The sequence below is a fragment of the Heptranchias perlo genome, chromosome 9, assembly GCF_035084215.1.
Source record: "Heptranchias perlo isolate sHepPer1 chromosome 9, sHepPer1.hap1, whole genome shotgun sequence".
NCBI lineage: Eukaryota > Metazoa > Chordata > Chondrichthyes > Hexanchiformes > Hexanchidae > Heptranchias > Heptranchias perlo.
Window position 1 is genome coordinate 43300371 of NC_090333.1, and position 25642 is coordinate 43326012.

The 25642-nt window shown below is 42.5% G+C and overlaps 1 protein-coding gene across 1 annotated transcript; it reads left to right on the top strand.

The window, feature by feature from the left end:
- The first annotated feature begins 551 nt into the window (after positions 1 to 551).
- LOC137325002 (E3 ubiquitin-protein ligase RNF170-like) lies at positions 552 to 24497 on the top strand. The gene is made up of 6 exons (XM_067989700.1): positions 552 to 627; positions 6235 to 6325; positions 10780 to 10888; positions 17265 to 17338; positions 20645 to 20755; positions 23359 to 24497. The coding sequence occupies exons 1-6, from the start codon at positions 584 to 586 to the stop codon at positions 23650 to 23652; spliced, it is 723 nt and encodes a 240-aa protein (XP_067845801.1). The 5' UTR covers positions 552 to 583; the 3' UTR covers positions 23653 to 24497.
- Positions 24498 to 25642: the final 1145 nt, after the last annotated feature.

The window sequence follows — 25642 nt, forward strand, 5'->3', positions numbered from 1 at the left end:
TCTTTTCCTCACCACAAGTTGCTGGCTGACTTGCACATTAATAAAGGTGTGCATAATTCGCACACCGTTATTTTTTCAGCAAATTCTGGGCCATTATGTCATATATTATTTAGTTGTCTCCGATTAGTGTTATAATTACAAAACGTTATCTACAGATTACTAGCAAGTTATGCCAATTTAAACTTGTTACCATATGTTAAACTCAGTTTATCTGCCTAATGCCATATGGTCAAAATACCTTAATGCTGATCTGAATGCAAGAGCTAATCTTTGAACAGTGGACTGCCTAGTCACCCTACATGTTCTATTAGTTATTAACCAAGGAAGTTGAATTAAATGCAGTTCCTGTAGAATGAGAAATTTTAAAGTGTTTCCAATTCAAAACATCCATAGGAAAAGGACACTGGTATTTTGAATGTGTTAGTTTAAATGATTAATTTAATTAGTTGTTATGTTTTGTTAATGTTTAACTAAAATGATGTGGTTTGTCATTTGAATTCTGAAGAATAACACATCACAATATTATCAGGCAGTACAAGTGAACTGTGTTCATTGTCCTAACACACACGCACACCCCTCCAGGATGTTTCCGCAACACTACTTCTGTCCCAGCAGTAAAGCAACAAGGTAAGAACTGAGAGTAATTATTATGTTAGAAGTAATTATATCAGATGGAAAGTAGAGCATATAGTGACACAATTCCTTATTATGCTTTGTGCTGGATATCACTTTTCTATGTTGCTAAAATTTTTACTGAATCTTCCTGATTTCATGTAAGGTCAAGTTTATTCTGCTAGCTTCCTTGTTCAGTGGTGTGTTTTAATGTACTTTTTAACTGAGTTTGTTGTGTATAGGTGCCAATGGCAATTGTATACTAGGTATCATGCTGTGCCATTTTGGTGTAATTTCTATATCGTCTTGCTGCTTCCCCACCTCACCCTACAAAAGAAAGAAAGATTTGCATTGATACAGCGCCTTTCACAACCTCAGGACATCCCAAAGCGCTTTACAAATGAAGTACTTTTGAAACGTAGGAAACACAGCAGCCAATTTGTGCACAGCAAGGTCCCACAAACAACAACGTGCTAATGACCAGATAATCTGTTTTAGTGATGTTGGTTGATGGATAAATGTTGGCCAGGACACTGGGAGAACTCCCCGGATCTTCTTCGAATAGTGCCGTGGGATCTATAACGTCCACCTGAGAGGGCAGGGGGCCTCGGTTTAATGTCTCATCTGAAAGATGGCACCGACAACAGCACAGCAATCCCTCAGTATTGTAATGAAGTGCCAGCCTAGATTATGTGCTCAAGACTGGAGTGGTATTTGAATCCACAACCTTCTGACTCAGAAGCGAGAATCAGCCAAGGCTGACACCTTCAGCTGGAAAGCTGGAAGGGAAATATTTTTCTGCCCACTCTTCTATCACAGAGCCTTTACCATGACATTCGTATGTCCTTATTATGGAGGTAGAATCAGAACAGAGGAAGAGAAAATAAGAGAGGCACACAGGATAAGGCTACACCAAAGGAGAAGAGCAACCACAGACCGTGCTGCTCTCTTGATGATGTCTCAGAAAAGCTCTGCTTAAAGAGGTAACTGTTCAGTAAGAACTCTGTGTTCTGTTGCAACCTGCTGTCCAAACATCCTTGCAAATACTATCAGATTTATTTCAGAACACTGGACTTCATATTAAAAACTGGTTTTACTGTGCATATATATGTTTACAGCAAGTGCTTCTTAGTACCACCATGCCTACCCCTAGTGCCTCTCTTCTGTTCTTAAACCTATATTGGTGGTGCGCTGAGGTGATACCTGAGGGCTGTGGATGTCACTGGTTCTTGTGCTAGGTGCTGAATCTGAGTGTTCCTTGATTGGTGGGAGGGCAGACCTGATGGTATTAGTCAGATCCTGCAGACCTGAGAGATTGGGCAGGATTTTAATATGCCGGCGGGAAGAGTCCGGTGGGGTTGATTTACGAGTGCGAAACCCGGAAGGGAAGATCGCGACCCTAATGAGGCCAATCAAAGCCTCTTCCAGGTTTTGCGCCCGACAGCTAGCCTGATTGACAGGCTGGCTCCCGACAGGTGCTCCACATCCGAGAATGGGGGGGGGGGCAGAGAGAAAGAGAGACCTCATCGGCAGTTAGGATAGAGATGGGGGGGGGGGGGCGGGGGAGGAACAAAGATCAGAGTGGAGACATCAGACATCGGGATCAAAGTGGAGACGTCGGACATCGGGATCGGTGTGGAGATATTGGACATCGGAGACCAGGAGGGGGGGTCCAGGCAACATCGTTTTTAAGATATGTTTATTTACTTTTTTTACAATGGGAAATGTAATTTTATTTAATTTATTTAGTCTATTTTTCAATGATCCGGCCCTTCCCACCTGGTTTTACCAGGCGTGAATCAAACGCCATGGGTAAGCTGCCCGGGTAATGTTAAAATGTTTTTAAGTGTCCAATACACAAAAAATAAACTACCTTAATTACCCCAATGTGGCATATTTGCCCCTTTAATTATCGGCCCGCCGGATTTAAGGGGGACGGGACTTCCTAGTGACTGATGTGTGCACGCACACAGATTGCCTGAGTCTTATTCAAAAATGTGCAGGTTCCAGCCGGGATGTCTGCCCGCTTCCAAAAAAAAGTAATTTTGACCCCATCCCCCAACCCACCCATTTTTCCCTTTTAAAGTCCTGCTATTGTATCCCAATCTCTTGGATGGCGATTGCCATTTTTCTTTCCAAAAGGTCTCCCAACATCTAAAGATAAGTAGTCAAATCATCCACTTTGGGTGCACTGACTGGTGTGGAAGACTGTCAGAGGGGGAATGAATGCAAATGTTTGTGGTGCAACCACCCGCTCCAGGTAAGACTGTGTTGCATCCTTCTTAGACAAATAATAATTTAAAATTCCACAAGGAAAAATAGATAACATAGCAATTTTCTTGCTTCGCTCTCATAGTTTATTATGTTATCATAATCCCCCACACCCCACAATATTTTACTGTCTTGCACAGGTGTCAATTGTATTATAATTTATTTTGAAACATGACTTGTATCACCATTCACGTAATATAAAAGGTCTGTTGCTAGCATTGAGATTGAGCTGGGAGTGTGGCTGCAATCTAAGAGTTATCAAACAGTCTTTCAAATATACTGTAATACCTTCTGTTTACTGCTAAGTGCTGTCTGTTGCATTCTGGCTGAGTATCATGTAATGCCTTGCAATGGATAGTGCCAAATTCTATTGTAAGGATATACCTGTCACTAACTCCTGCTGGCTGATACTTGCCTTTTTATACTGTTCTGATGTAAAGTCACCATCTATTGCAAACCTTTGCTTCCTTTAATTTGAATCCCATAGGTGTAAACTAATGCCTCTGAACTCCTTACGAAAGCGTACAGAGCACACAGAATAACAGAAAATACCCAGAGGTTGTGTGAAAAGCTTCTCTTGTGAAGTGCAATCCTGCAACATTTGAATTGTTTTCACTTTAGCTTCTAGTTGCTATGGATTGATGTCACTAAGATCAGGTCTATCTATGTGATACACAACCAAGACTATAGGGACATAAGGGTGCACACTGCAGACTCGAGGGAAATGAGAACACATAGTTCAGACCCCTCCAGAGATGTGCAAACAGGTTTCAGTGGCACTCCTTGGTGTTTCTGAGCACATTCTGAGTGTCCCTTTCCTTAAAAATCAACATACGGTTGAAAAGCAGCTCTGAATAAAGTTCTGTGACCAAGCCCACTGCCTCAAGGTGACTGAATAAGCTAAATTCCTTTTTATTTCATTGGATTTCAAAATTTTTCTTAGAATTTTGGGATCATATTCCACAATTCAGTTTTAGGGGTCATTTTGATCTCACCCGCCCAGCAGGAATCTGACAGGATTGGATCGGCTGCCCGTTACATACCTTGCCTGATTTTCCTTCACCGTGAAGTCAATGGAAAGGAAAATCAGACGAGGTGTATAACGGGCGGCCGATTTGTTACCGCCCGTTTTGTGCTCTCACCGAAGTTGAATTTCACCCCCGCCCCCACCCACCCCCCACCCCCTGTATATCTGCCTAAAATAATCCTCAGGATAATGAATGGTGTTTTCCCCACCCCAACCTCACAATTTTCTCCCCACCTCTGGAAGCATTGTCTAATGCTAGGGTATGGTATCACAGGCACAGACATTCCTCTCGTACCTTGGTAAGTGGCCATTCATCATATATTACCCTGGACAGTGAGTGTTGGCCAGCTATTTGATCACGGAGAGAAAAGGGGAAACAGGCAAATTCACACCTGAGCACAATTCTATGTTCACCTGACATGGATACATGAATGCTTTCCAGCACAGATCTAGACGTTTTAAAAGAGTCAACGGGTATCAATGAGGAGCAGGAACCCTGACTGCTTTTTCTCTTCCTAGCCGAGGGGTGCTGGGGTCAATTGTAGTACATGACCACTGAGATCAGCTTACTCGGTATAGATCAGGGGTGAAATTAAGACCTTTCTAAATAATATGGGCTCATGTATCAAGCAGCAGTGTTAGCTTCTTCACTATCAAAGACCGCACTTAGTGCCTTTCTCACTCCAGCCAATGTTCCTTAGTGTGTTGAGTGATTTGTATCGCAGTGGAGGAAATGAGTTAATGATATACCAGTTTGTAAATCCGAAAGTCACTTGATGTTTTGGCTTTTAACCGGTAAAAAGTTCCACACTGAAAGAATTCCAAGATGACGCATTTGATTTGTAACAAATCACATGAGTCGTAGTTCATTAATAATTTAGGAGCAATCTGCAGTTACTAACTGAGGTTTCTACGCTATTGCAGGCATTACATGATGAAGTTTTACTGGGTTGCAGTATACTAACAAAACCTAGAAGCTGTAAATGAAATTTGGTTTATTTGGGCTTGTGCATGATATCATCACTGGCATTACTGTTAGTATTTTCCAGTTAAGATCAGGATAGAGTAGGGGGAGATGGAGCTACTTTTTAAAGATACAGTTGACCTATAGAAGAAAACAATACCTGGTAGAAATCAAAAGTAAAATAAGTGAAAGTTCCGAATTGCTTCCTTTTTTGTGCGATGTCATCAGGTCTGGAGACCATGAACTCCAGACTGCTAACATCTAAAGAGAAAACTTGTATTTATATAGCACCTTTCAGAACCTTGTGAAGTCCCAAAGTGCTTCACAGCCAATGAGGTACTTTTGAAGTCTGGACACTGTTGTCATGTAGGGAAATGCAGCAGCCAATTTGCTCACACCAGGTCCCACAAACAGCATTGAGATAAACAAACCGATAATCTGTGTTAATGATGTCGGTTGAGTTATAAATGTTGGATAAGATGCTGGGAGAACTCCCTTGCTCATTTTCAAAATAGCCTCATGGGATCTTTTACATCAATCCGAGAGGGCAGATGGGGCCACGGTTTAATGTCTCATCGAAAGGATGGCACCTTCGACAGTGGAGCACTCACTCAGTACTGCACTGGAGTGCTAGCCTAGATTTTGTGCTCAAGTCTCTGGAGTGGGGCTTGAACCTACAACCTTCTGACAAAGTTTCAACTAATGATTACAAAATTTCAATATAGATTGATAATGAAAATTAAATAGCAGAAGTCGATGTTTGTAAATATTGTTACTATCTCTAATGTTTGGTCACTACTTTCAGGCTGCTGGAAAGGCCACTTCCAGTGATAATAGCAATATGAAAGAATGTTCTTTGTACTGTAGAAATTCTATTAAATGCCATTTTACTGAGTCCAGTTAAATATACAGAGGGTGAATTTCCACAAAAGTTCTCCTGCTTGTCCACCCTAACTTTAGAGGAAGAGCCACAGAAACCCCAGAAAAATGGTGCATTTATATTCTTAATGCCGAGAAGCAGAAATGGTGATGTAACCTCATGTTATTGATGAAACATTAATTCAACTTACTGTATAAATTGTTTGCCATGTCAGTCCCACCTCTATAATATTTCTACCCGGACTGAATGGGAGATGGAAGGAGAGTGTTGTGAACCTGGGCTAGTTATACCTCACTTAGGACAGGAAGCATTGGTCTAATTTTAATCTGAGAAATTAAAGAAAAAAGTCTTGAAGGTTTCATTTCAAATTTGAAATAAAATTGCAATTATAAATAAAAGCTTTGGTTTGAGCTTTTTTGCTAATTGAATCAGTAAGCATACTCCGTACAAAGCTGACCTTATTTCACCTTTGTCCTTCAGATTAGATCAAACCAAGGACAACAGAAAAGCAAAAGGTCTGAACAATCAATGCATGGGCCAGACAAGGGACAACTATTACAAGAATTATTCAGTGAGTGCATTTTTATTTCCTCACATTGAGATTTATCTAATCACAAAGTACACTGAACTCAGTCTTTACTTTCGGACATTGATTACCAATGTTTCAAGAGGAACAGCTGCTGTTAGTTTCCTACATTACATGACTTAGGTGCAGCCTTTAAAAATCAGCACTCACTTATACAAGCAGCAGGCTGGGAGAGCAGCAGGTAAATGATGAACCTTCTTCCAAACTAAATGTAATGTCAGTTAGTGGTAGTTAATGGCTCACCTGAGATTTCAGGACACTTCCAAAGAATGTTTTCTACTGGAGGAGCAGGCAATTTGAAGGATAGAGAAAAGAAGAGCCCAAAACTTCAATGAGTCTGACCTCGGATACTTCTGGTTGAAATGCAGCAGAGAGAAAGATTGCAGGGTGTTCATGGGGTGCAACCTCAGAAAACAGTGTTCAGAACCATGTGGAGGGAGGTGGCAGTGGCTATGAGTGCCGTCTCTCTTACCCCCGGCACTGTGGACCAGTGCCGGGACAAGTTTAATGACCTGACAAAGGTGGGAAAAGTAACAGACAGGCCACTCCCTTCTCTTTCTTGGCCACCAGCACACAGTTCACCTTCTAATATGACTTGCTGCAGAAGTCTAATTATCACTGCACTGTGGGTTCAGGGGTTCATTAACTCTTTGTTAAATTATGTGTTGACTTTTACATACAAAATCCTAAAACTCCTTCCCCTACTGTAATGTAATAGGGTGATAGCAGCAGATCTACTGCAGTAGCTGTCTGTTGCCACCTGGGAGACATCCTTCAAATTTGGACTTCACCTAATGCACTCAATCTTGTTACAAGAAAAACATATGCACAATACCCATGGAAGACAGGTGACGAGTGGGGGCATATCTGACATTAGACAGCTGACTCCCTTTCAAGAGCTAGCCACAGAGCTGTAGACAAGCACTCCACTTTAGCCTTGGGAGGTGGCAAGATCTGTGGGACAGTAATAGTCTTCTCCTCCATAGAAGCACAGTCCGCAGCCCTGGAGGCAGCAGGGGCAGGATAGACTGAAACCTGTGCATTGGCTTTCAGACATTCAGGTGTGGGATATAGGCATCTGTCTCTCAGGGTTTTCAGGATCTGGAAGCAGCTATTAGAACAGCCATCTTGCTGATCTGTGGATAAAAAGATGCAGGGCTCAGTAGAATGGAACCAGCTGGAGTGAACCTGCACGAGACTGCCATTCACCAGCATCCAGCCTATCCCCTCAGAGCATCATGCATGTGGCACGTAGGTGAGACCAGAATGCCTAGGCAGAAGCACCAGAGATGCAGCTTACTATTGATCTTTCTTAGGACCAACCTGTCATTAAAGGAGGGCCACGTCACTCAGGAACAGCCATCCACCTCTCTTGATACTGGCCCTCAGGTTGCACCAAAGAGAAGCACGAGAAAAAGAGAAAGAAAAGCATGTTTAGAATCCCAGGGGAATAACAGTGTGAAGAAGGAGGAGGATGGCTAATGTTGATCTTTGTTTAGTTGATAATAAAAGAGTGGGTGCACTTATTTCTTGCTCATTTATTCATGGATCATGTTAGGAATTGTAGGCTCTCATAAGGTCTGAAAGATCTGATGTTCTTAGATGTGTTTTCAATGGAAAGATGTGGACTTGAACTGAAGGTAGATGTAATTGAGTAGTGATAGTGGTGACTAAGTGAGACACTTAAACAAAGGATTAATTATTTGAGTTCTGACACCCCCGTAGTTGTTACTGAGGAATTCTCCAAATGCTGGTCCTTTTGATGCTCCCCTCCATGCTCCTCTGCTTCCAAAGCTGCTGGCACCAAATCTCCAGGAATCTCCGTGTCAAGGCTTTTTTGGACTGTGAAGTTGTGTAGGGCACAGTAAATTACGACTATACAGGATACACACTTGGGAGCATATTGCAGACCCTCTCCTGATCTATCAAGGCAGTGAAAGTGCCCCTTTAAGACTCTTATAGTTCTTTCAATTGCAACTCTTGTTAGAAGCATGTGCCTTGTTATAGTATTCGTTAGCTGCTGTACTTGCAACTCGCAGAGGGACCTTTATTCATGGCAGCAGCAGATACACTTTGTCACCCACAAGCCATCTGGTTACTTCAGATTCTTCCTTAGAGAGATCAGGGAGGGCAGAATCCCTGAGGACAAAAGCATCATGACAACTTCTAGCAAATCTGACCTTCTCGTGCAGGATTCTTTGCATCTGGGCACACAGAATCTGTATATTTAGTGAGTGGAACCCTTTCTATTCAGAAAGTTTATGGGGTTTACTGTGAGAGCTCACAATGCTATGAGAGAGTTATCTATAGCAACCTGCACTATGAAGAACCCAGCAACTTGATAAAACTGTTTGGCTCTATCATGTTGCTGCCTGGCAGTCATCCCACAGTTGTAACCTCCGATCCTCTTACTTTGTGATGGTTGAAGAATTCCCTGGTGGTCTCTCAAGCTCTCAGGATGTCAGGGGCAAGGTCCAGTTGCACAGCAAAAACTCCACTCCAAAAACTCTCTTGTAAGTCACCAAAACCCTAATCCTGCCTTTATCATTTAAAGTCTGAAATTCTCCAGTGCTTTCTTTACCAACCATTTTCCACCCATCAGCTCTGATGTATCTCTGGAATCCATCGTGGCAACTTCCAGCAAATCTGGCATTCACGTGAAGGTTTCTTTGTATCCAGTCACACTCATTCTGGACTCCATGCTCTTCTGTTTCCAAAACTGCTGATACCAAATGATGTATCAGGGTTGAAAGAAAGCAGTCTCAGTAACGCATCAGATGTGAGAGGAAGCTTAACTCAGGATTGAGTAGTATACCAAGGTTCTGAATAGCTAGGTCAGCCTGAGTTGACAATGCATGTGCTGATGCTGATTACAAGCTCATTGTAATATATGGAAATGATCTGGATCAGTGTCGGATGATCCAGATCATGCGATTAGTGCTCCCATCGCACCAAGGTAATTCTCGATGTAATAAAAGAAAAGTACCTGTTGCCAGCATCAGCTAATACTTGCAGAAGTGTTTTACTTTGGAGTCTGGAGAATCTTTACAAAGCGATTACTGGACTTAAACTCAGCAAGTGATACTCCTTTCTATTAAGAACGTTGAGGGGGTTAACAGTAGGAGCTCACAATATTAAGTGCGTGCCATCTACTTCACCCTGCACTTTGGGGAACCCAGCAATGTGATGAAAATGGACGGCCCTAACACACTGCTGCCTTGCTGGCCATGCCAAGCTGGATGAATTTAAAAGTGTCAGTTACTTTGGGTAATATTGCACAGATTACCCATGGATCCTTGAAATGAGCCAGTGATGTAAAAATTGAGTACAGTCATCACAGTCACAGGCAGAGCTGTCTGGGTAGATGACCTTAGCCACATGTCTTTATGTGGTAGTTGACATAGTTACGTTATTGCTTCTTTGGTGAAGCACACTCTCCTAACACAGAGCTCCTCACTAACGCCTTCATGGGATTGTAAATACTTTGACTAGGGCAGTATCTTAGTGGGCAAAACCTCCAGAAATGCTGCCTCACTCTCTTTTCTTCCATCCTGCAGTGCTCTTCCTCCTCCATTAAAACTTCAAACAAGGGAATGGCCATTGGGAATTCCATACCTGACATTCAGAACCTCTTACAAAACATTTTCCAGTGCTTTCAGAAACTCTCAGGCTATCAGAAGTGCAGCTATATGCTGATGCAAGACAAAGAAAATGCTTTAAAAGGTCTTCTATAACTCCAGCAATTTCTGTTTCATGTTTCTTCAAGCTGCAGGTTCCAAAGTAAAGTCCTTTTGCCAGTATCAGACAATATTGGCAACAGGTACACCTCTTTTATTTCATTCTAAGTTACTCTTGGTGCAATGGGAATGTAAGTCATGGGATTGGGGACTCCATTGCTCCTCATTATAATTTATGGTAATGTACTCTTAGCAGCATCAGCGAGCGCACACAAGGGGGGATCCAGATCTCGTTTCAAACTACAGCACTGCCATTATCAGGCAGAAACCTGGCAGAAATGGGTCATGCTCCTGAATACACCAACAAAAATAATGGTGCACTCATTTTAAGGTAGAAATTTTTCAAAAGTGCCAAATAAGTTTCGGGTCAAAATATCTTATGCAGAAAAATATTCAATTTTATAACAGGTACTTAGGGCAGTCAACATTTTATATCAACTAAAGTCATCTAAGGGAAATAAATGTATTTACATTAACCAGCTTTATTTAGTTTAGTGATGTTTAACGTAAAGGAAAGTGGAGTTTTAAAAAATCCATATTTATAGGTCATTTCAAATCTAATCTTTAAGTATCATAACCATTGTATTTACAACAATCCATTGTTACTAGTCAATGGAAGATACCCTTTCAAAATTTTTAAGATAAGCACATGATAAAATTGATGCTTAACAATGATGAAATATTTGTTATGTTTTGTTCCAGGAATTGAAAACCCGTTCAAAGTCTCACTTCCATAGTGACCTGCACTGTCCAGTTTGTCTCCAGATGCCCACTTTTCCTGTGGAAACCAACTGCACCCACATGTTTTGTGGTAAGTTTGATCATGTGAAGGTGCTCACACTGCTCTGCACTGGGATGTAGGGCTAGAAATTGGGCCGTGTAGCGCCCGTTGTTTCGGTGCTACACAGCCTCCCGAAGTGCCAAGATGGCATCTTGGCTGCGCATGCATGTTTTCAGCATGACGTGTGCCGGACGCCGTCTTGGTATAGGTATTATCGCATGTGCAAATACCGAATGCTGGCAGCATGTAAAGTAGGGAGAAAATGCATGCAATCAGTGTGCAACGCTGATTTAAAGTAATAGACACCATTTTGGACCTTATTGCTCAAATCAACTCACACTCTTAACCATGCACAGCTGAACATATCTTAGAGTGCTTGGAGGACCCCTCCCCCCTCCATCAGCGCTATTTAAAGGGACCATGCAGGAGTTGCAGGTTAGTTGCTGGATTATTGCTTCTGGCTGCTGGTGGAATAGGAAGTGTTTTTTTGAAGCTCTCTATGGTTACTGAGACTTGCTAGAGTACATTTGAGAGTGGTTTGACAGGTGCTGTCTTACGGTTCAGAAAGTTACAGCCGTGGTTGAACAACATTCCTGGCAACCATAGGTAGTCTGCTAGGGCTTCTACTGGGCATTGAGCATGACTGGGAGCATGCAGATAGGCCACGCACAGCAGGTCAAGCTGCGAGGAGAGGAAGGAGGAGGAGGCGCAGGGGACTGAGTAGGAGGCCATATTCAATGAGGGCCTTCTGGGACCAATTCTCTTACCTCAACATGAGCAAAGAGCAATGCATCCAATGGCTGAGGTTCACCAAGGAGGCCGTGATGAAGATGTGTCAACTGGTACAGCCTCAGAGCAGGGTAAGGACAGCATTGCCTATGGCTGTGAAGGTAACCATGGCAGTACCTGCGCTGCTGAGAGGCTGCACGGAGCTATCATGCTAATTAGCAGGCAGCACGAAATTCACATGCTGCCTGCGTAGGGACTATCGGTCATGGGTTAATAGCGGACCGCGCTACTAGCGCCCGACAATAGGCCTTATCCCATTTTTTTTTTCTCATCTTGTACTTTTTTAGGGTAAGGCTTCTTTTTTTCAATTTTTCTCCTTCCTAATTAGATCTACTAATGGTATGCAACATATCTGTTCAAGTGGGTAGGTTTACAACCTCCTCTTGTTTCTCCCAATATCTCTTTGAAATTAAAGCATTTGGCATTCACTTGGTGTGTAGAATACTGTGGGTATGAAGCCAAATCCAACCACCCTCAGCTCTTAGTTCATTTGTGGTCTGCCACACTGCACCATTATGAAAAGATTTAAAACAACTAATGCATTCCTTCTCCCAGTAGATAAGTTCACTATATGGTGTACCGTACACCAGGAAGGTCCTAGGTTCGATACCCAGTGAGTACTGAGTCTGCCAAGGTACTTGCTCCTGTTTGCTATCCAATATCTTCCACTGGAAACCACATGTGTTTGGATATTGGCCAAAGACAGGATCAGGCTCAGCTTTGACTCCCCCCATGTTCAAACAGCCCTACCAACGTTCACTATCATATATCAAGTAGGGCCACTTAGGTACATATCCCAGCATAAGCAAGTAGGGTGGGACAAAAAGTTTCTCCACTTGCTTCTCTTCTAAAGATCATAGTTCTGTTGGCATCAACAGCCCTTTGATACCGTACTCTAGCCATTCTTTGGGTGAGATTGGATAGTGATCGTTAGCAGCCTATCCAACTGATGGGCATCACAGGTAACAATTGGGTAAAGAGACCAAACTGATTTTTTCCCCACATAGTACCCAAACTGCCCATCTGGAAGGGATCAGCTAACACAGTACTATCTGGGCATGGACCTTGGAGCTTTCAACTGTCTCAGTTCCATACTGGTTCATATAATTACCCACTGAGCCATCAGGCAGTCCAATGCCACTCTTGACCTAGCTGCTACAAGATACCCAAAGGTGATGCTGCAGTGATTCTACCTAGGTATTAGGCTCAAAATCTCTTTACAGTTGTGCTTTAATACTGAAAAATAATCATTGCTTTTCTGTACTTCCAGTTGGTTGTGCTACCATATTATTCTCTAATGATGCCAATAGCTGTTTATACTTTCATTCATTGTCATTTCAGCTATGCTTTTAACTGTTATTTTCATGTTATTAAAACTGAAGCATGCATTTTAAAACAGACGTATTAGAGAGTGAGCATAAGATTGTAATTTATTCTTGGGGTCAGAATACCCTAATAAATCACTCAGGCTTCTCTCTTTTGACTTATGATGTCATCTGAACTCACAGAGTAAATCAGTTTTATTACACACTACTGCCCATCCACAGCACTCACTACATCATCCTTGTGGGCCTTTCACTGGTGCAAATTGGATTAATCTTCTTCGATTACAGAGAGAAGATTTATTCAAAGAATCAAAACCCACAAATTACCTGAAAATGTTAATAGTTTTCAAAGCTGTAACACAGTGCATAATTTTAATATATTCATTGCAAAGCTTTGCAATGCTTTAAATATCATTGCGTATTATACATTATCTTTCACTATTAATAAAAAGTAAATTGCATGACATTACTATCTGCCTGAATAATTGAAAATACGTAGAATTTTGTATAAACTGTTAGAGAACACTGAATAAAGATGTGGGTTAGAGATGGAGTGGAGAGATTTGAACAGAACTGAGAAAGAAAACACTTGCCTCAACCATAGCTGTCAGTCTCCTAGGGTTGTGCTGAAGACAGGAATCTGCAGAATACTTTTATACAGTCACAGAATTATGGCACTCAAATTTCCTGAGGGTCCGGCTGCTTACATTCGTTTTACACGTGTATTATCCCGGAACTAACACCTGCTGGTATGCAAGTGAACTTACACAGGATATTTTCTGTGCTACTCCACCTACTGGTGAACAGTGCTATTTTCTGACACTATAATAGCAATATAACCGCACTGTGGACATCCATGAAATTGAGAGCCAAAGTATCGCATGAACAGCACAAGTTAATGGGTTTCTACTTCCAAAGTACCTGGCAACAGGCCTTTGTGACAGATAAATAATTTAAAGACACAAAGGACACAAAAGGCATCAAGGGGTATGGGGAGAGAGCGGGAATATGGTATTGAGATAGAGGATCAGCTATGATCATATTGAATGGCAGAGCAGGCTCGAAGGGCCGAATGGCCTACTCCTGCTCCTATTTTCTGTTTCTATGTTTCTAAAAATATCACGTGATCACATTACTAAGTCACTCTATTATTCTTACTACAATTTATCTTTCTATGTGTCATAACCAAGGACACCCTCCAATGACAATAAACAATTTCTCTTGATCTATTTTAAGAAAGATTCGAGCATTTATGCAAGTAAAATTCCAAAAGACGAATACAGACAACCAATCAGAATCCATTTATTTTCAACTCGTGGGGTTAATTCCCTTTTGTGCAATTTAGCAACACGTTCACATAAATTGCTGTTTGCGCTACTTTAAAGCAAAAGTTAACTCATTTGAAATAAGTTATAGGTGCCGCAGTGGAGGGGACTAGCAATTTACTAGTCATAAGTTCAAATCACATCATAAATTGAATTCAATAAAGCATTACAAAAAATGACTATGAAAGCTGCTGGATTGTCAGAAAAGCCCAACTAGTTTATTAATGTCCTTCAGGGAAGGGGTCTTGCCATCCCTCTGCAGTCTGGTCTACACGTGATTTTAGTCCACATTACATGCTTGACTCATAATGCAGATGGGTAATAAATGCAGTGTCATTCACATTAATGCTAGAGAAAAAAAATACTGGTCTCAGCCAGCAGACCTGATGTGGAGAGGCCGGTGATGGACTGGGGTGGACAAATGTAAGGAGTCTTACAACACCAGGTTATAGTCCAACAGCTTTATTTAAAATCACAAGCTTTCGGAGGCTTCCTCCTTCGTCAGGTGAGTGTGGGATTCCCTGAAAAGTTCCGCATATATAGTCAGAGAACAATGCCTGGTGATTACAGATAATCTTTCCAACTGCCCGTTATCAAGGCAATCAAAGGAGTTGAATAGTGTTCAGACAGAGAGACATTACATACAAGACTACTGAATATACAAACGGTCAGAACCCAAAGACACAGAGAGAGAGAGAGAGAGAGAGAGAAACATCTGAAAGGAAGAGAAAGAGAGAGAATGACCAGTTGTATTAAAAACAGATAACTTTTTTTCGCTGGTGGGGTTACGTGTAGCGTGACATGAACCCAAGGTCCCGGTTGAGGCCGTCCTCATGGGTGCGGAACTTGGCTATCAATTTCTGCTCGACGATTTTGCGTTGTCATGTGTCTCGAAGGCCGCCTTGGAGAACGCTTACCCGAAGATCGGTGGCTGAATGTCCTTGACTGCTGAAGTGTTCCCCGACTGGGAGGGAACCCTCCTGTCTGGCGATTGTTGCGCGGTGTCCGTTAATCCGTTGTCGCAGTGTCTGTATGGTCTCGCCAATGTACCATGCTCCGGGGCATCCTTTCCTGCAACGTATGAGGTAGACAACGTTGGCCAAGTCACAGGAGTAAGAACCATGTACCTGGTGGGTGGTGTCCTCTCGTGTGAGGGTGGTATCTGTGTCGATGATCTGGCATGTCTTGCAGAGGTTGCTGTGGCAGGGTTGTATGGTGTCGTGGACGCTGTTCTCCTGCAAGCTGGGTAATTTGCTGCGAACGATGGTCTGTTTGAGGTTGGGTGGCTGTTTGAAGGCGAGTAGTGGAGGTGTGGGGATGGCCTTAGCGAGGTGTTCGTCGTCATCGATGACATGTTGAAGGCTGCGAAGAACATGGCGTATTTTCTCTGCTCCGGGAAAGTACTGGACGACGAAGGGTACTCTGTTGGTTGTGTCCCGTGTTTGTCTTCTGAGGAGGTCTATGCATAGACGACGAACACCTCGCTAAGGCCATCCCCAAGCCTCCACTACTCGCCTTCAAACAGCCACCTAACATCAAACAGACCATCGTTCGCAGCAAATTACCCAGCTTGCAGGAGAACAGCGTCCACGACACCACACAACCCTGCCACAGCAACCTCTGCAAGACATGCCAGATCATCGACACAGATACCACCATCACACGAGAGGACACCACCCACCAGGTACATGGTTCATACTCCTGCGACTCGGCCAATGTTGTCTACCTCATACGTTGCAGGAAAGGATGCCCCGGAGCATGGTATATCGGCGAGACCATGCAGACACTGCGACAACGGATTAACGGACACCGCGCAACAATCGCCAGACAGGAGGGTTCCCTCCCAGTCGGGGAACACTTCAGCAGTCAAGGACATTCAGCCACCGATCTTCGGGTAAGCGTTCTCCAAGGCGGCCTTCGAGACACACGACAACGCAAAATCGTCAAGCAGAAATTGATAGCCAAGTTCCGCACCCATGAGGACGGCCTCAACCGGGATCTTGGGTTCATGTCACGCGACACGTAACCCCACCAGCGAAAAAAAGTTATCTGTTTTTAATACAACTGGTCATTCTCTCTCTTTCTCTTCCTTTCGGATGTTTCTCTCTCTCTGTCTCTCTGTCTTTGGGTTCTGACCGTTTGTATATTCAGTAGTCTTGTATGTAATGTCTCTCTGTCTGAACACTATTCAACTCCTTTGATTGCCTTGATAACAGGCAGTTGGAAAGATTATCTGTAATCACCAGGCATTGTTCTCTAACTATATATGCGGTACCTTTCAGGGAATCCCACACTCACCTGACGAAGGAGGAAGCCTCCGAAAGCTTGTGATTTTAAATAAAGCTGTTGGACTATAACCTGGTGTTGTAAGACTCCTTACATTTGTCCAGCAGACCTGAGTTATACTATGAGCTCATACTGAGCTCAATAATGGATACAGATGCAGACTTCCAACCCCAGAGACGTTAAACTTTAATGTATGGAAGTATGGGTGGAACAGATATTTCTCTCCTAATTTTGAAGAGTCAAAAGTAAGTTCCCAGGAGCTCCAACTGACTTCTTAGGCACTTCTATGATTTGGCTCTGCAGTGGACTGTGGCTACTTTACACCAGTGTGAACAAGCGGTATGAGGCTACCTACTAGATGGGCCCAAATAACTCTAGCTGACTCCTGAGTTATACTGCTACTTTTGCATCAATGTGCACCCAAAACCATTTTGCATTGAAACAAAAGTTATAGTATAATTATGGTCTTAGTGCTAGGATGTGCCAAGTTATGGACCTTTTTTTTAATGCTGTTGACTCAAACCTCTTTGGAACAAGGTTGAGGTTGCCCAAGCTCATTTCATCTGACTCTTTCATCCCATCAGCCTGGCCTGGTTTTACACCCAGGTTCTAGAAGTGAAAGGGCAGTGTACTAACACTGTCATTCAGTCATTTTATTTTCTTGTGTTCTTCTACTAACAGGACCATGTTTGATTGCATACTGGAGACATGGTTCTTGGTTAGGAGCTGTGAGCTGTCCTCTTTGCAGACAAAAGGTATGTTTCAGACAATATGAAATCTTGTGAGTAGATTTCATTGCAAAGAAAATATGAATTGACTTAACATTAATATTGACTTCAACCTAATTGAACTTAGAACGTTGTTTAAATTTGAATTGAGTGAAAACATACATATGTGCCCAACATGAGGAACCAGGATGTTGCATGATGGATTTGTGACTTCTCTCATAACATATAGCCCAGAACATTTTGTGGAGAGAGAGATATGGAAGGCAAGGTGCCAATGCAGTTGCTGGCTTGTATCATTGTTACTGATTGTGATTATTAAATATACGGGGATAGAAATTCGTCAGCACCTGGTTTCAGGAACAAAGGCGGAGATGCGGTTGCAACATGTGCCTGAATTTGGGCCTATCCCGCCTCCATGGGCAGCTCGCAGTTCTGCAGGAAAGTTCTTCGGGTCACTTGCCTCTCTGTCAGCAGCCTCTGCTAAGTGCCAGGAAAGGTGGGGAGACGGGAGGGAGGCTGATTGCATCCGGCAACGAACCCTCAGGAGTGCTATGGAATTGGGAGGAGCTGTCTTGCTCCTCCTGGCTGCACATCAAAATTGTTAGACCGCATCCACATCAGCAAAAACGTTGCTATGACTCTGCCCTGCCAACAAGCTTATTGACTGGGTATGAGAAAAGATGCAATTGGTTAAGTAAAGTCTTGATATATATGCCGAGTTTCAAAAGCATCACAACAGGCTCCAACAAAGTTAAGGGTTGCTATAAAACCCACGCTCCATGAGAGTACCTGGAGATAGAGTTTGTTGGTCCCTTTCCCTGATTCACAAAGGGTAATTGTTACTTATTGATATTTATTGACTTCTTCTCCAAATGGGTAAAGATATTCCCCACCAGGCGCACAACAGGTAATTTGCTGCTGAGAAGTTGGCACAGGAAATGGCTCCATGTTTCGGGGCTCCAACTTATCTGGTAAACTATTTACATGTGCAATGTTCAAAGAGACAGCAGAGACACTGGAGTGAATCTCATCGGGGGTTCGTCACTCATTTACATAATTTTTCTAGGGATTCCACAGCACTTCTGCTGAAGTTACGGTGGGAGAATTCCCGAGGAAGTTCCCAGTGAATGTACCTTATTATCCTTAGTTGAACCAAACTAAGAGAGTAAACTGAACACGAGTGCCATATGTGCCTGTGATTCACCAGTGATTGGAAGAAACATGGCTTCACTGGCTTTTGCTATTAAAACTGCCAGATGATACTCCAGCATTTATCCCTTTTGGAAAGGATTTGGTAACCCTTCTCAACTTAGTTGCAAATCCTAGATTAAAGAAAGAAGAAAGAAAGAGCTTTCATCTGTATAGTGCCTTTCACCCCAAAGTGCTTCACAGGCAATGAAGTACTTCTGAAGTGTAGTCAATTTGTTTTGTAGGCAAATGTGGCGGCCAATTTGTACACAGGAAGGTCCCGCAAACAGCAATGATATAATTGATCAGTTAATATATTTTTTGTGGTGTTGGTTGAGGGATAAAAGTTGTCCTGGACACCAGGAGAACTCCCCTACGCTTATTCAAGTAGCACCATGGTCCAGGCCACTTCTCCTTGCTGGAGCTTACTTCTAGCCCTTTAGAGGCCAGTATACCTCATCTCAGTCAGCATCCAGTCCTATGCCAGGTGCCGACTGAACTGGGGAAGTGGGAACTCCCAGCGTAGGGACTCCCTGCCTTTGACATCATTTGCCTTGTAAGATGCAGGCTGAAGTTCTGTTCCTTACATGGCTGCCCAGAAACAGTGGGTACCTGATGCAACTGGATCCTTGATGTTTTGCAGTGGATTCCATTGGACTCCCACTGGAGTTATGGTGAGAAACCAGCGAAAGCCCCAATAAAATTAATTGGCTCGCCTACAAGTTCAAATCTCTTCTTTAAATGACTTTAATTGACAGTCAAACTTATCCACTTTCAATCGATAAGTTTGCAAGTCCTTCAAAAATTAATCAAGCTGAGGTCTTTTACCTCCACCTTAAGAGAGAGGCCTCAGTTTAACTCCTCATCAGAATGACAGTTTATCTGACCATGCAGCACTCCTTCAGTACTGCACTGAAGTCTCAACCTACATTATGTGCTCAAGTCCCTGGAGTTGGGCTTGAACCTACAACCTTCCGACTTAGATGCTGCCACTAAGTCATGCTGACAGATGGTTAGTTGGCTCCTACAAGGCCTGCCTGAACACAATATTGGAAGATACATATCTGCTAGGAAAAGACCACATGCCATTCAAAAGAAACGTTATGCCAAGTAAGTGACTAATTTGCTGTGATATCAGAGGTTTGGTGAAAGGACCCATTCTAGATCAATGGCAATACTGAATATGATGGCTAAACCAGCTCCTACCCTCAAGGATCCAAAGAGGATACTTGGAAAATTAATGAACATGAATTATAGGCTTCTGAGGGAGACATGGTGGCTGGTATCTTCCATGTATGTGACTGGGAATGAGAAAAAGTTCATAGAGGACTAAATAATGATTGACCAGAAAATTCTGAGGTGACACTGGACAGGAAACAGTTGTCATGTTAGTTCTTATTGACATAATTATCATCATCTTCTGTGTCACCTTCTAATGCTTAATTAGTAGAGATATTCCTAGTGGATCCAGGAACATCTTTGCTATTTGAATGTGAAGAAGCAGAATGGGATGGTATAGTGTCTTCACTGAGCCCATAATACAAGTATTAAATTTAAAAGCATACAAAGCAGCCATCTTTGTCCCCATATCCTTGATTTTTTCCTTCATTGACCATATATACAGGAGAATCCAGACTGGAGAAGAGGGACCAATTGTTCAACCCAGAAACGCTTTATAGATGAAACAGCTCCTGACCAGATCAAGAAAAATCTTTAGCCAAAAACTGATAGAAATTTGACAAACATTTTTCTAGTGAAGCTTGGAGATCAACCTTTACTGTGTGAGGTTGCTTCCTTGTGTTTAATTATGATATCTACATCGGTTCAGTAATAGTCAATGATGAGCATGAGCAAAAGAAAGAGTTATGTTTGCAAACCCGAATGTTATGCTAATTCATTCAGTTCCTATTAATTTGAAGTCTTTTTTGTGCTAAAAATATTTGAATTATCCAGTAATTTGAATTAAGCAGCTGGACTAAAACAATACTGGAGCTTTTTTAGTGCAATTCGAATTCAAATTATCCAGTAAATCAAATTAAGGGATGATAAATTAACAGGAATAGACAGTAATTATACCTCTGAATATGAACCTCTATTAAAAAGAACAAAACAGGACAAACCAACCTTTTTCTCTTTTCATTTCAGGTGAGCCTACTCTATAGTCTATTCTGTGAGAACCAGCAGGAAAAGCAGGGCCGGCAGATTGTCCGAGATATTAGAGACTACAACAAGCGCTTCTCTGGACAGCCTCGAACAGTAAGTGTGATATACAAAAATCAGCCCAACTGTGAGAAAGCAGATTCTATTGGGAATGAGGAAGGAACACCACAAGATTATTGTCAGATGAGATCTAATTATGTGAATTAGGGTAAATCATAAGAATTAGGGCAAATCAAACAGGGACCATCTTCGATTTCCCTGAGATTCTGTATAAATTCTTAAAATTGTATAACAAGATAAAAACAAACAATAATGAAAATGTGCACCATTTTTATAATGCATCTTATTTTAGCATGTTTTGGCTTTGTTTGATTTGGGTTGGAAACTGTGTTCTTTTGTTAGGTAATTCACTGATGGAGTCAGCATACACTAATACTTTGTTCTCTCATTGAAGGCAATGGGAGTGCAAGTGCTTATATGAATATCACACTGCCAGGAGCAAATTAATATTTCTGCCCTCTTGCACGTCTGCTTCACAACTGACCAATCAGAGGAAATAATCTTTTCCTATTCCCTCTATCAAAACTCTTCATAATTTTATAAACCTCTATTAAATATTCTCTTAGCCTTCTCTGCTCCAGTGGAAATAGCCCCAGTACAACACCACCTGCACGTTCCCCTCCAAGTCACACACCATCCCGACTTGCAAATATATCACCGTTCCTTCATCGTCGCTGGGTCAAAATCCTGGAACTTCCTACCTAACAGCACTGTGAAAGAACCTTCACCACATGGACTGCAGCGGTTCAAGAAGGCGGCTCACCACCACCTTCTCAAGTGCAATTAGGGATGGGCAATAAATGCTGGCCTTGTCAGCGATGCCCACATCCCATGAACGAATAAAAAAAAAGTATCTTAAGTTTCTCCTCACAGCTATAGTTTCCCTCTCTGGCATCATCCTGGTGAATCTACGTTGTACGCTGTTTGGCTTTAATGTCTTTTCTATAACTGTAGCTTAACCAATGTTTTCTATCAATTCATCATCACATCTTTACTCTTGTATTTAATGTCTGTGTTTATTGTGGACTGTGTGCATGGCACCTGTTCCAGTACCTCACAAATGTGCTGCTGTCCCTCGATTGTTCTCCTTTTAAAGGATGGCCCCAGGGTTCAGCATCTGTGTCCGGCTGAGCAGAGCCTGGAGAGGAGTGCTCCCACCGACGCAGACTCTCCGCAGCTGCCCCTACCACCAGTGTTTGCTTGTGCTTACTTGTGTGTGGTGACTCACCAGGTGCCAACCCAACTAACTGACTACTAGGACCTACCAAGATGTGAGTATTTACGCTGGTGGATGACTCGCTACTATGTGACAGTGCGCCCTCAGAGGCCGGGAGCTCCTCTGAGGAATCATCCTCTGCCATCACTGCGGTCATTGAAAGGCCTGTAAGAGAACAGAAGGCAATATTAAGCATCATCACAGATGTGTCATGTTCCGATGAGCATACTGAGGTGTTCAACATGCCAATCATTAACATCAATTCATGTTGTATGTGATGAATGTTAAAGTTGTGTCACTAGACGTTTGTGGGGTGCCAACCTCGGTGTCCCCGACGGACAGGCACTCGAGGGTACAGCTGATCTCCAGAGCCTCCTGCTCCATGTCTGTGATGACCACTATTTGTTGTGGCCCCCTCTGGTCCTCGCCCTCTCTCGTGCATTTCGCACTCTCTTCTCCTGCAAGGGGAGAAACTACAGCCGTGTGAATGAGTGATGGTGAAGTGGCCAACCGATGAATGCATTTCTTTGGGTGAGGCTGACTGTGAAAGAGGTGCACCAGAGGGTGAGTATCAGACAGACATCACATTGGATCAGGATTGGGGTAAGTGGTAGTGGTGGGGTCACAAATGGGGTGATGAGGAAGTGCTCAGGAAGTGAAGGTAAGTTGAGGATGAACCTTAAGAGGGTGAGAGGAGTGATGTGATGGAGTAGTCTTGGCAGTGCAGAATGAGTTGGGGGGGGGTTGATGTGCACCACGGAATTCAGGAGAATAAGTAAGTGTACTCACTTTTGCTGACCCAGTTAGGTCATTGAAACACTTCCCGCACTGGACCCAGGTGCGGGATATGTTGCTGATGCTGGTGACCTCCTCTGCCACCTCGAGCCAGGCCTTCTTGGTGGCAGAAGCAGGGCACTTCCTCCTGTCGGCCGGATAAAATAACTTCCTCCTTCTCCTCGCCCCAGCCAGTAGCACCTGACGTGAGGCATCGTTAAATCTTGGAACAGCCTTGCCCCTGTGCTGCTCCATTGGGTCTCCTTGCTCTTTGCTCCAGCAAAATCCATTGGAGCAATGGCCCTTTAAATGTAGATGCTCCAGCTGACAGCCTGGTTATGTGGGTGCGCAGTCCACCCACTGCGCAGCTTTCAGACGGTAAACCTGGAAGCCATGTTAAGGGCCACCAATTCAGTCACGATCACGTGGGGAAAGGTAAGTTTTTATTATCCAGGTTTGCCGCGCGCCCATTGACTCCCCCGCTGCCATCCCACCGCCCTTTTAAAATTGAGCCCCAGGTCTTTGAGCTGTATGGTCCATGAACTCTGCACCATCCAGTCTCTCAGAATTCCATGTTCTTATCTATGTTCATTGTATTTCGTGTTCTGATCATTCTCCTCCCCCTTTAATTTCTTGTCCGTTTGTTCAGTTTGCAGATTATGTCTTTGACATGCCCCTGTTACTCCAACTGGCTTTCAGAGGGCTTTTCACAATAGCCGGATTAGTGTGGATCTTCTGTTTGAGGGTTGCAATTTGTTCCTTTGGAGCCATCATTTGCCTCACTTCCCCTCTTGATGAGTTTCCTGAAACATTCAATGGGATCTTGGGAACCGCTGATGACCTGACTGTTGTAATCCTACTGCTCTTCTGCATGATTAATATTTGCCAGCAGATGGGGCCAGAGGGAACTAGTCTGACCAGCACTAGAACACAAAATCTATAACCAGACTCTTTGTAGGATGTGGGCTATATGTCTAACATCTGGTTTAATAAAACTGTAAATATACTTTAACAATGTTTGAATTGATAGCTGTGCGTAGGTTTGCAAGGTTACTATTGCTTGTTATTTACAATCCCTGTTTGTTGATAACCGTAACCAGTGCAGAGCTGTTTTTACTTTAAGAAATTCTGTAACTATTTATGTATTCTCCTAAAAAATGTAAAATACATTTTCAAAAGCCTGGAAGGTCCAAAGTACTACATGATTTTTTCCCCTATTCTTTTAAGCCTTGTGCTCTACACTATGGCTCTTCACATACGTTTCTCAATAATATCTTTTTGGAGGTGAAAATTCAAGTAATAGAATAATGTTTTAAAATTGGTGGAGTGATGAGAGGAGTTGCTTAGGATAGAATTCGACTGAGAGCTTTATTTCTCCAAACAGGGAAATAAATCTGTCCTGCTGTCAGGCTCTATTTTCCAACTTCAATATGATATATGTTTAGTTCTGTGTTTTGTGGAAAAACAAACTGTTATAGTGTTAATCAGGTATACATCTTGTTTAAAGTGGGTCCCCTCGCTACATCCGCCCTGCCTGAATTCTCTCCCTTAGCTGTTAGATTATGTGCAAATGCCAATTGCTTCACATTTTTCTGATTGAAATTGCAGCCTATAATCCTTTAATCATACAGTTGAAGGTGGGATCCTGAGAAAATACATAGCATGCGTAATTTTTAAACGGTTAACAACTCTCTGAAAAGTTTACAGTCACAGCATTTAACCTCAGCAAAGCAGCTCTCACCCCTTCACCTGCTCAAAACGAAAATGGGTTTGGTGCTAATTACATTTTTCAAGGTAAAATGAAACAATTAAAGGTGATATCTTGTTATTTGCTGTCCATTTTGTTAGGTTTATATGGTGCACATGAACTGCTCTGAATGTATATTCAATTATTTTTCAGTCTGGAACGACAACTACCATAATTATTTGTTCAAGGAAATGATGCCTATGCAAAGGCAGCTCAATGAAGTCAGCAAATATTGGGGAAAGTAAAGGTGCCTGAGTGGTCAGGAGTTGGGTGAAGAGGAAATTTATGGAGCAAAAGCTGCTTCTCAAAGAGGAGGGGTGCCTGGTGATGACTGGAAGGGAGAACCTTTACGAGAGATGAAAAAATAATAGAGCAGTAATAGTAGGGGAAAAGCAGTGTAAAGGGCAAGGAGGTGAAGAATTCTTAAAATGTGTACAGGAGAACTTTCTTAATCAGTATGTTTCTTGCCCAATGAGGGAAGAAGCAGTGCTGGATCTAGTTCCAGGGAATGAAGTAGGGCAAGAGGAGTGTGTTTCAATGGGAGAACATCTGGAATAGTGATCATAATATAATTAGGTTTAAAGTAGTTACGGAAAGGGACAAAGAAAAATTAACGGTGAAAATACCCAATTTTAGCGATTTGAGAAGGGATCTTGCACAGGTGGACTGGAAACAAAGGTTGGCCAAGAAAACAGTAAATGAGCAATGGCAGGTCTTCAAGGCAGAGATGGTTCGGGTATAAGCCAAGCATATTCCCATAAGAAGGAAAGATAGGGCATCCAAAGCTAGAGCTCCCTGGATGACAAAGGAAATAGAGGTTAAAATAAAACAGAAAAAGGAGGTTTATGACAAATGTCAGGCACAGAATACAGTAGAAAACCAGGCAGAATACAGAGTGCAGGGGGAAATTAAAAAGGATATAAGAAGGGCAAAGAGAGAGTTGAGAAAAGATTAGTGGGTAACATAAAAGGAACAAAAAAAATCTGTTTTAAACATATAAAAAGTAAAAGGATAGTTAATGGAATGGTGGGGCCGATTAGGCCATAAAAGGAAATCTTATTGAGGCAGAGGGCATGACTAAGGTATTAATGAGTACTTTGCATCTGTCTTCACAAAAGATGATGATGAAGTTAACGTCGCAGTAGAGGAGAAGGGAGTAGCGAGATTGGATAGGATAAAATTAGAT

Excerpts from the sequence above, each read along its gene's own strand:
- LOC137325002 (XM_067989700.1), top strand. The coding sequence starts at position 584 with ATGTTTCCGCAACACTACTTCTGTCCCAGCAGTAAAGCAACAAG. Across the intron at positions 17,339-20,644 it reads GTCCTCTTTGCAGACAAAAG|GTGAGCCTACTCTATAGTCT; the intron begins GTATGTTTCAGA and ends TTTTCATTTCAG. Across the intron at positions 20,756-23,358 it reads TCTCTGGACAGCCTCGAACA|TTTGCAGATTATGTCTTTGA; the intron begins GTAAGTGTGATA and ends CCGTTTGTTCAG.